This window comes from Siphateles boraxobius, unplaced genomic scaffold (assembly GCF_051911475.1).
Source record: "Siphateles boraxobius isolate OS27281-9 unplaced genomic scaffold, OSU_SipBor_1 7, whole genome shotgun sequence".
NCBI classification, from domain to species: domain Eukaryota; kingdom Metazoa; phylum Chordata; class Actinopteri; order Cypriniformes; family Leuciscidae; genus Siphateles; species Siphateles boraxobius.
In genome coordinates, this window is record NW_027509197.1 from 11,411,454 (window position 1) to 11,422,858 (window position 11,405).

The window sequence follows — 11,405 nt, forward strand, 5'->3', positions numbered from 1 at the left end:
TTAAATTATGTGAACTAGTTACTGGCGGGTTTGCGGCAGCAATAAAGACAAAACATGCTCAAGTAGCTCTGTGATGCAAAACACAATTTTCCATTTTTGAAATAAATGTGCATATCCCTGCAGGGGTAGAATTCATTTACACAGATGAAAATGAAAAAGCACTTTAAAATGGATTACTGTTGTCATCCTAATATTTTAGTTGCAAATTGATGTTAAAAGCTACAGATGTGATTTTCATCTGTGTGGTTTCATTTAATCTATCTGAGATGTCTCGATTGGCAGTTTTTCCAAAATACTCACTTATACTCTATTTGATTCACATCTTATCAGCTTTCGGATAGTTTTAACTAGTAAATAATTTAAACATGACATTTAAATATCTCCTTGCTTTTCTGCAATGGCTACATCCATCTTTTAGAAGATAAAATGGCAGTCTGGTTTATGTCGACTGAGTCTCAGACAGAGAGGCTGAGCTGGTAACGCTTCTCTTTCATTTATGACTGCGTGCTCAGAATACATGCTTTCTGTGGTGGTCTAGATTCTCTTGATTAGAAGACACTATCTGTAGCTAGTTTTACTGTGATTATATGCTCCCAATTATAGCCCATTTTGTACTTTTGAGGTCTCTGTTTGACATTTCTTGAGCAAGAATCTTCAATCCATTCACTAACAATACTAACAACCATTTTTCGAGACATCTCAGATAGATTAAATGAAACCAGAGATAAGTAAAGACTGCATACAGGTTCATGTCTACATCTTTGTGGTCAATTGTGCCATAGTACACAACCAAACTTAAATTTAATTAGATTGTGTATATATATATATATATATATATATATATACACACACACACACACACACACACACATATGTATTGTCATATATCTCCATATAAATGTAAAGTTTATACATTTATCCTAGTTTGTCTGTGCAAACATGGCCAATAAATGTGATAAAAAAAGTTCACAGATAAAAGGCTCAACCTGAAAGTAACATTGTATCAATTAATAAATTGTAGCAATTTATGTAGCAATACAAATACAATGCTTTTGATTTTCCCAGCTTAGCTGCATTCCCCTCTTAGCTCTTTTCATTTTTATTTTCGAACCTTCCAAGCGCTGACAGAAACAGACGTAAGCCTGAAACACAACATAGCCCTGGAGGTTTTTAAAGGTCAAAGTTAATGCTAAGAAAAGAGTCTCATTAAGGTTATGATGATGCTACTGCATTCGGCTCAGAAACAAACATCTGGATGCTGACTTAGAAGGTTGAATTTTACTATAAAATTTCTTGGTTGCAGTTCGTTCCCCGTTGTGTGTTTTAATTCAATTCAATTCATTCACATTTACCGTATTTGTATAGGGCTTTTCACAATACACATCGTTTCAAAGCAGCATTACAGAAAATGCTTTACAAATTACACTTACAGTTATCAGATGTAACTGTCTAAGTTATGCATTTCAGAAATGTACATATACAAATCACAATTAGCTAAAAATGTATTAATTTAAACAATGTAATAATTTAAGGCAGATACAATGAGCTCATTGAAGTAATGAATTCTTGTTTGTTAACAAATGAGTATGCCATGTAGAAAATTGTGGCACTGGTGCATGTTTACTCAGAGTTTGTGTCTCTAGCAGTCTTTTTGTGTGTTGGTTTCAAACATAATGTGAGTTTGAATATAAAGTTTGTGATCTTTATATAAACTAGTGCGCAGCCATATAGAACTTCCGTTTTTGAGGTAGCTCTGTATATTTCTATGGCATCGCTGTCGAAGAGTATTTTCCTGGTGAAGTGGATTTACTTATTGTATAGTTAATGAAAGTTATCATTAGCACTGTAATGTCAAAGTGGATGTCATAACAAATGTCAGTAGAGCAGGAAGATTTTAAGAAGAGCGGTTCATTCATAAATCCGTAAGATCTTACCTTCATGCTGTGGAAATACAAACGGAAGAATGAATAAGGGTGTTTTTCATAAATGAAATTTTACTGAAAAAATTGCATTTAATGATTTAGCAAACTGTAAATTGTAATTTTATGCAATTTACTAATTATAATTTTTTTATTTTAGATTTTACATTTATATTTTGTTCCATGATGTAAGTCTATTTAATATTTAATTTACTCTGAATTAACAAAATGTCAATGTTAACCTTTTTGCCTAGGCAATAATAGTGGAAATGTTCAATACCTTTTTTTGTAGCCAAGATTTTAAGGTATAATGAGTGTTGTTCTACCCAGAAATTGACTTATTACTTCATACAATGTATGAGATTAATACAAAAGCACAGAAGCCTTCAATTTTATAAGAGGAAAATATAGAGCATTTTATTGTTGTCTTTCTGTATAGAGATGGAACACAGTTTTTCAGATATTCCCATTATGACCCGACCACACATGCACACGCAGATTCATATAAACAGAAATTCTGAGATCAACTGGCCACTTTCAGAGTCAGGCTCCACTTACACTCCAGACAGTATTTGTATTGCGCCATTTCGCTCGTTCTCCCTCTCGTTCTTCAGCTCACTTTCCTTTTGTCTTTGTGCGTCATCTACACATTGCAGTAATGGGTCATAATAACACTGGGTGTGTGCATAAAAAGCCTGAGGCCATCTGTGAAAATGTAAGTTAGGGAAAGGGGATTCTATGAAATTCAATCTGTTTCGTAGGCTCTACATGATGTCCTGCTGGTGCTGTGTGGACTCGCTGACGACCTGAAGGGATTGAAAAAAAGGGAATGATTAGAGATACAGATCTCTGGATAGGATACAGATGATTCACATGCTGCACATAAATGCTGGGAAATCACAAAAGTGCTTAAAAAAGTGATACTCCATAACAAGGAACAGAGACGGTCGGGAGAGGTTTTTCAATAAGTTAAAACAGCCCTTTTCCTGCTGCAAATCAATACTGGGCTTGTGCAAGACACTTTCTTTCATAAATGAAGTTCTCCATATGTGCGGTGCAGAAACACTATGTATTATTCAGCAGAGCAGAATATTAACATATTATTATTAACAGTGATACATGGAGTATTCTGTTGTGCAACCCAGTGCTGGTTAATAGGGAACAGGATTTTGTTGGGAATGTGTTTGGTGAAAGGACTCTAGAAACAGGCCACAGCTTAACTTACACACTGAGCACTGAGGGCGTTCATGCCCTTACTAGTTGTCCTAGTCTAGAGTAAAATAGAAAATTATTTGGATGATGATTATATACAGTAGATATATGCTTGTTTGTACACATGTTTTTGAGACTGGATAGTTTGTATATTCCATTACTGACTCAATAATTGTATCAGGTGGTTTCTAGTCTGTTAGCAAGAGTTATTTTGTGTATTTATGTCACCTCGCCATCCCGGGTCTCAATGGTCTTGATCAGAACGGTTTTCTTAGAGTGGACTTCAGATCCACGCTGTTGTTGCTGGTGGTGCTGCTCTGGGCTGGTTTCTATGACAACAAAATACACAATCTTAGCATGATTAAACTCACCCTCACATAGAAAATACATAAATACTGCATCTGCATAACTTTTATTATCTTTTGCATTACTGATATCAGTTAAGGTACGCAAAACACAACAAAGCTAAAGGAGATTGAAGTATTTAAAAAAATTATTTTGCCCCCCCCTTGTGGATGAAAAAGACAGGAGTTTTGCTCAACAATATTTAATTGAAGCTTATTTTCTTTCAAACCTGTATGACTATATTTCTACAGGTTTTTTTTGAAGATGAGAGTTGGGTTAGACATTCGACTAACTATAAGTAGCCTAACATTAAAACTAGGCCTACATGTCAGCTAACTCTCATTAATTTGCAACTACATGTCACCTAACTCTCGGAGTATTAGCAGATTGTTAGGTTCGGGTTAGGGTAGTAGTAGAATTTGAAATGTACTTGCAAAGTTACTTCTTATCAGTAGAATGTCTTAGAGGACCATCAAAATAAAGTGTTTGCAGATTTTAAGATATTAAGATATTAGATATTAAGCAGATATTCTACTAATAATCTAATGAGAGTTAGTTGACATGCAGTTGCAAAGTTACGTATAGTTAGTAGAATGTTTAAAGTGGACTATCAAATTAAAGTGTTACCCAAAGTAGTTTGGAGCCCCAATGACTTTCATTGTGTGGACAAAAAAAAAAAGTTCTTTAAAAGAAATAGTCATATGTTTCTTATGACATGATGGTGAGTACTAACCCTTTAAGGAGTGTGAAAGTAGGCTAGTTTCTCTTTTAAAGAACTCACCTCTGAAATTCAAGGAAGAATAGGTCTGCACAGGCAGAGAGATCCTGAAAACAGGATAAATAATAATAATATTAAATCATTTTTATTATATCAGTTAAGAACAATAAGCTAAATCTGTCCAAATACCTTCTATATCTTACCTGCTCTCCTCTCCTTCCAGAAGCTTCCTGTAGGTGGCAATCTCCACATCCAGTGCCATCTTAACATTCAGCAGATCCTGGTACTCACGGAGATGGCGAGCCATCTCATCCTTCATTTTTGCAATCTCAGACTCGAGACGGGTAATGGTGTCCTGATAACCACCGGCCTCGCGACCCAGCCTTTCCTCCATCTCCCTCATTTGCCTTATCAGAGATTCATTCTACAGACAGAATGACGAAAAGGTAGAGAAAGTAGGGGGGAAAAAGAAAGGAGTTGGTATGAGTGAAACTGATGTACAGAAGGAAAAGAAAGACCGTGGTTGAGATGAACTGAGTAGAGTAATAATAAAAACTGAGGATGAACTCAGTAGATTTCTAGCTATAGCCTACAGTGCGCCATTACTGATGGTTATTTACCAAATCAAATTTATTCATGGACCACCAGGGGAAACGTATTAAAGACTTAGTAATAAGGTGGATTCAGGTGTGCAGAGGCTGAGCTAATATTTGTTTTGGCTGGGAAATAATAACTTGGTTTAGGGCCCATGCGCAGGATATTTAACCCTTAATCGCATAGCTCGGGTCTTTAGTGACCCGCACATCATTCACTACCCTCCTCTTCATTCATCTTTTAAAGTTAGACATCAACCTTCTTAGTATTCCTCAATTAATTAATTATAAACAATATAACAAGAAAAAATTATAAAAGAATGCCTGTTTTTCCATAAATGTTTTCCTAAAAATTGTATAGGGTCGCTAGCAACCCTGAGTAACAGTGCAAGTATATTTTTTTCTGCACAACAACAATTGAATCTTTGATGACTGAATAAGTGCAATTCACTTCTATTCCACAAGGTGGCAATGACTGTTAAACAATGATAAAGTGACGTTTCACTCATAACTACCGCAGGCAGAAAAGAAAAGAATAGGAAGTATCATCAGCAAAACTCGAAATGGCTCAGCGATTTACTGCAGAGCAAATATTAGTGTGTCACTTGATGGTGGATCTGGTGAAGAAGCTGTCAGCGATCAAAATGTCGATTTTGAAGGTGTTAAAAATGATAGTTTTGAGAATATGTATGAGATCATGAATATGATCCAGATGCTGAATGTACTGGGAAATGAGCTCTGATGAGGACAGTGATGATGATATAAAACTTCTGCTCAAACTGAACCCTTCCAAGCTCCAAAAGGTAACAAAATATGCTTTATTTTATTATTCTGTAATTGCTACTCTAATATCAGGAGAGTTTTATACAATTGCAACAGGTAGAGATTCATCCATCTGTGTTAGATATAGATCCGGGTCACGCAAGACCCAAAAATTGAATAATGATTGGCGAAACATTCATGCATTTAAGGGTTAAGGACTTACGGTTCCCTTGAGAGAGTCAATCTCACAAGTGTAGGACTGGATCTGGTGACGGAACTCCATGGTCTCCAGCTTGGATTGCCTGAGAGCATCATTATTCTTGTTTACTGCCTGGCTCAGATCTGACACCTGTGAGTGGAACAAAATAGTTTAGCTCAAACTCCTGGGTACGTTCAGTCTAGATACATAGATCTGAATATAGCCTTTGAATTGTATGTCTGCATATTTTTAAAATCTCTGAGACTGACCTTAGACTTATACCATTCCTCAGCCTCAGCGATATTCTTGGCAGCAATCCCCTCGTACTGCATACGGATGTCCCTGAGGGCGGCAGTCAGGTCAGGCTTGGACATGTCCATTTGGACCTGCACCTGACTCTCCTGCATCTGGTTTTGCAGCTCACGGATCTCCTAAAGGAAAAGGTAAACACAGAGACATGGATTTAGAGTGCACTTATTTATATTGTCATTTTACTTATTGTCATTTAGAAAATTAGTGTCATTATGGGTCGATCCACCCATAATGTGAACTGGTCATTTTCATGGGAGGAATGGTGAAAAAAGGGACTTTGATGGAACCCAGAATGTTAATGAATGAGACTATAAAACACTTTTAAAAATAAAGGTTCTTTATTGGCATTGATGGTTCCATTAGTGGAATAGTTCATTTCAAAATGAAAATTCTGTCATCATTTACTCATCCTCAATATGTTTCAAACCTGTATGAATTTCTCTCTTCTGCTGAACACAAAGGAAGATATTTTGAAGAATATCAGTAATCAAACATTTGATGGACCCCATTAACTTCCATAGTAGGGAAAAAAAGTCAATGGACTTGAATGAACCATAAACTGTTTCATTACCGACAAAATATATTATTTTGTGTTCAGCAGAATAAAGAATTTCATATAGGTTTGGAACAACTTGAGGGTGAGTAAATGATGACAGAATTTTCATTTTGAAATGAACTATTCCTTTAAGAACCCTTAATATCCATGAAACCTAGTGTTTCTTTAAACACTCTTCAAAATAAAGGTTTCGAAAGGGGGATTTTCATAGCGATGCCATAGAATAACCATTTTCAGTTCCACAATGAACCTTTCAGTGAACGGTTATTCCAAGAACCATTTTTAGTGTAAGGAACATTTTAGAACCTTGTTCCTCTATGAAGAACCGTTTGTGCAATGGAAAGGATCCATGAATGTTAAAGGTTCTTAATGGAACCATTGATGCCAAACAAGAATCTTCAGAGTTCTTTAGATTATTTAAATTTTCTTCACCCTAAGAAAAATGGCTCTTTTAAGAACTGATTACTGAAAGGTTATTTGGAGAACCCAAAATGGTGCTTCTATGGCATTGTTGCAAAAATTGGAACTTTTATTTTGAATAATGTAGCTGTTATTATTTTTCATCTCTGTTGTAATTGTAGGACTGTGAGGCCTTGTAAGGCCTTTTTCTTTTTCCTCACAGCTGTGTCTCAGAGAATCTGTCTCTGTTTAATTATAGGGATGCATCTGTTGCACAGCTTTACACTGCCCCCCTCACTGTCAAAATGCGCAGCTGACACACACACACACAGACCCACATGTGACCATTTTATCCTTACATGTCAGATAAAAAGCAGACAGAGCATTTAAAGAACTTGACTTCAGAGCCTTGTGAGTAAAAGGTCAGTGTACGTGTCGTATGATGGGTATGAGAGTAAGGGAGGTCGCAGACAGAGAGATGAACAGTTAGTCACGTATATAGTCGTGGAATATGTTGAGGAATGTATCTTTAGATGAATACAAACCTCCTCATGGACCTTCTTGAGGAATGCAATCTCTTCATGAAGGCCCTCAATACGTCTTTCCAGGTCCAGCCTGGCCAGAGTGGCAGTATCTACATCCTACAGAGAGCACAGCAATTGTGCAGTAATTCAGTCATTTTTATTCTTCAAAATGAATTGCTTTGTATTTATATGTTTATATCTTTCATGTTAAACCCACATGTTAAACAAAGCTAAATATAGGAGTAATATAAAATAATCACGTGTCGCTAAAGATGACTTAATGAGACAACACTGAAGATGATGTAAAGAACGTACAGATCTAAAAGCAGAGAGGTTGTTCTCAGCTTCTTCTTTCTGGTGGATCTCCTCTTGAAGTCTGTGGAATACAGAGAGTCTTCATGTTAATTTGAAGTAATACATGAATTAAATATGACTTAAAACATAGAGTACCTTCCTAAAAGTGCTCTAGCCTGTTAAGTGTTTACTGTTTAATTAAGGTTATTTTTAATGACGTATATTGCAATTTGTTATACAGGAGTTCCTACGTGGCCAGAAATAGAGCTTGCTCTAATGGCCAAGGTGCCCTGCATGTCCTCAGTCTTTGAGATATGCTGAGAGCGGCTTGTGAAGTTGTCATTCCTTCATGCGCAGAGATCAAGACGGAACATTATATTCTCACATACATGCTTGGAGTTACACGTAGCTCAGGGTTGAATGTAAATGTCCCTGACTCGTTTGAAAGAGGTATGTTGTTAATGTGGCACATATCCGGTTTCATGAATGTAATTGTTGGCAGTCAGTTGCCATCTGATATTTTCATCAGAGAGATGAAAGGAGTTGTGCCATAAATCATACCAGGTCAAAGTTGAAGGCTCTATGTGCACTAGAGAGTAATGGAGAGCTTCAATACTCAGAATGTTTTATTTTTTTAATTTTTATTTTCTTCTTCACACAATGCTGGGTAGCCAGAACTTACAGTATAGCTAGAGCTGCAAATCATATAATGAGTTCTATATAATCTCTATGTGTGAGCACACCATCAGGCTCACTTTAAACAATGTCTATGCACAGGAATTGCTAGGCTTTAAACGGTTATCACTAATCAGTGCTGATAACGTGATGTGGTTTTTGTGGGGCCCTTGAATGCAATGCGCTCAGACAGACCGCAACACACTATGAGCAAGATAAGGGTTATTTTTAGAGACGTGCATTCTCTGCAGTGCTGGGGGTGTATTGAAGAGGCTAATAATAGCAGTCTAATCTGAGCAGTGTAATAGGACCCTGGGTCCTTTTGCAAATAGAAATAACACTCTTTCCAACATCATACACTTACACCGGTGGTTGCTACTTGGGGTTACCATATACCCCGACATAAGTATGTTGTCTTTAACGACTGAGGTGGTCCTGACCCATATCTTTCCTGTGTGGTCTCTGTTTCATGTCTACTGCTTGTGTTTTACAAATCTGGCCATGGAACCAATGGTATTTATGTTTTTTTTCCCCCCAATGCATACCAGTTATACTGTTTTGGGAAGAAGTTTAGTAGAAATAGTTAGATATCTCATGAATGTCCTTTCCCAAATTTACAACTCAATGACATGCATGAGTTATGATCACCATCATGACCTCCAGTTTTACACTATGTGGCTTCCTCAAGGCCCCACATATTATATAATAAATGTCACCATGTGTCCGTTAAGTGTGCTCTTATGTAATCTAATGTAACAAAATGTTAGACAAACATCCAACTAAAGCATTTCAGAACCAAACGTTCCATGAAGAATGTATAAATAGCGTTTTTGTGATGACTTTGCATGAATGTTCTATTACCGTTACTATGAGAATGTTTCTTCACTACTTTGAGAGAACGTTAGCCACAGTTCTCTGTTAAGATCTTATCTCAAACTTCAAGGAAGATGAACACAAAGCAGTCAATCTTCATTTAGAAGTATAATTTCAAATTTTGAATTCAATCTTGAATGAATCGAAAGGTTTGCAAAAAGTAAACATTCTCCTAAATATTTCTTGTAGTGCTCACCTCTGTTTTAGTTTCTGTAGGTCATCGCCCAGGTTGTCTCTCTCTATCTCAATACGAGACCTCTGATTGGTCAGTGTCTCCACCTGTCTGCGCAGCTCTCTCATCTCCTCCTCATACATCTCAGCAATACGCGTGGGCTCCCGGCCCCGCATACGCTCAATCTCCACCGACAACGCTTGGTTCTGCTGCTCCAGGAAGCGCACCTTCTCGATGTAGGTGGCAAAACGGTCATTGAGATGTTGCAGCTCTGCCTTCTCATTAGTGCGTGTATTGAGGAAGTCGTGGTTCATGGCGTCGGCTAGATTGAAGTCCAGCTTCTCACCAAGACCGGCATAGGAACGGACCATTTGGCCACCGCCGAAGGAGCTGGATGCGCGGTGGCTGGAATAAACGGGAGAAGCGGAGCTCTTGCTCATCTCGTAAACTCTGGAGGACATACGAGAGGACCCAGAAGAACCACGGCCTGAGAAAATGGAGGAGTCCACACCAGAGCCGAAGGTGCGGCGGTAAGAGGAAGCCGTCTCGGCAGAAGTTGAATACGCCTTGCTCATGACTGGGCCTCTAAGGTTTGTACGGTGTGCAAATGCTGGGTCTCTTAGGGCTGTATGGTAGAATGAGGGTCAACGGTAAAGCTGGGCTATATATAGTGTAGCTACCACCCCATCTGACTCCACCCACATTTTTCAGGCACTGTTATCACCCCACACATTGGCCCCCTCTTGTCTCTCTCTTTTCTGAACCTTGCTTCCTCAGCTGTCATGAGGTCTGGTTTCCAGCAGCTGGGGAGAGAAAATGGATGGGGCATTAGGTGGCACAGGTCACGTCATGTAGAATGTGCTGTCATTTCTTTTGCTTACCAGGAAGAGCTCTTGTACCACAGTAAAAACAATATTACATTGATAATTCTACATGAGGTTTTTTGCTTATTTAAAATGTCCAATATGAAAGGTTCGCCAGTTAAATTTGGATGTATTTATGATAAAGGATAAGACTTTATTTTGATGGCCCCTTCTGAACATTATGTTAACTATAAGAACTTTGCAACTACATGTCAACTTATTCCAACCCTAACCCTACCAGTTTACTAATGCTCTATTAACAGTCTAATGAGAGTTAGTAGACATGCAGGTCCAAAGTTACTTATAGTCAACAGAATGTGTAAAATGGACCATCAAAATAAAGTGAAACCTGATAAAGTCATAGGTAATTTTCTTTTCGATGTCAATTCCAAACTTTAGTTTTCACCTTTGCAAAAATAACAAGATACTCCCCTTTTAAGCTACTCTCTTCTATTTGGAATTTTATTTTAATTAGATTTAATCATTACATATCGTCTTCAAAGTAACGATAAAGCCTCTACCCAGCAAACAAAAATACATTTTTCTAAAGTTCCCATTAAGTTATAAATGAATGTTCTCTGAACATTCAATATGTCCAGTTTTTAAATGTTTTAAAAACACGTTCTTGGTTATGTGAAGGTTAAGGAAATATTCCATCATTCTTCAAACATTATTGGAACGTTTCTTTTGAATGTTCTCCAAACCTTCTGAAACAAGTCAAGTAGTCATGTTTTAAGAATGCTAGACGCTTAAACCAAGTCCCAGACTAAAATGCATGTTTGAGCTGTTTTAACTGAAAGCACTGACATATCTTAAAATATATCAGTGCCATTGTTTTGTGCCATCTTTATAAAATATAATTAAATGCCCTAATTGAACTAAGGCCTAATTCTGGCTCAATCTAAACCCTGTCTGTGACACATGGGCCGATATGATTCAATGTGATTAAAAATATGATTCCTAACTAGAGGTATATGTCATTCCAGACT

At 37.3% G+C, this 11,405-nt stretch overlaps 1 protein-coding gene across 2 annotated transcripts; it reads right to left on the reverse strand.

Moving 5' to 3' along the window:
• Positions 1–2,309: 2,309 nt before the first annotated feature.
• Positions 2,310–10,344, reverse strand: desma (desmin a). 2 transcript variants are annotated; one of them, XM_077216665.1, is made up of 10 exons: positions 9,578–10,203; positions 7,855–7,915; positions 7,561–7,656; positions 6,018–6,179; positions 5,773–5,898; positions 4,398–4,618; positions 4,258–4,301; positions 3,360–3,460; positions 3,145–3,189; positions 2,310–2,725 (listed from the first exon to the last, which is right to left on the reverse strand). In XM_077216665.1, exons 1-10 carry the CDS (start codon positions 10,126–10,128, stop codon positions 2,684–2,686), a joined length of 1,449 nt encoding a protein of 482 aa, XP_077072780.1. In that variant the 5' UTR covers positions 10,129–10,203; the 3' UTR covers positions 2,310–2,683. The 2 variants fall into 2 exon arrangements, with proteins under 2 accessions (XP_077072780.1, XP_077072781.1); XM_077216666.1 differs by lacking the exon at positions 3,145–3,189 and having other exon boundaries at positions 9,578–10,344.
• Between the last annotated feature and the right edge of the window lie 1,061 nt (positions 10,345–11,405).

Bases quoted from the DNA above. Each gene is read 5' to 3' on its own strand.
- desma (XM_077216665.1), bottom strand. From the start codon at position 10,128: ATGAGCAAGGCGTATTCAACTTCTGCCGAGACGGCTTCCTCTTACCGC. The intron at 7,916-9,577 runs GTGAGCACTACA...TGTATTCCACAG, and splicing joins CTACAGAAACTAAAACAGAG to ACTTCAAGAGGAGATCCACC. The intron at 4,619-5,772 runs GTAAGTCCTTAA...TTCTGTCTGTAG, and splicing joins TTGACTCTCTCAAGGGAACC to AATGAATCTCTGATAAGGCA.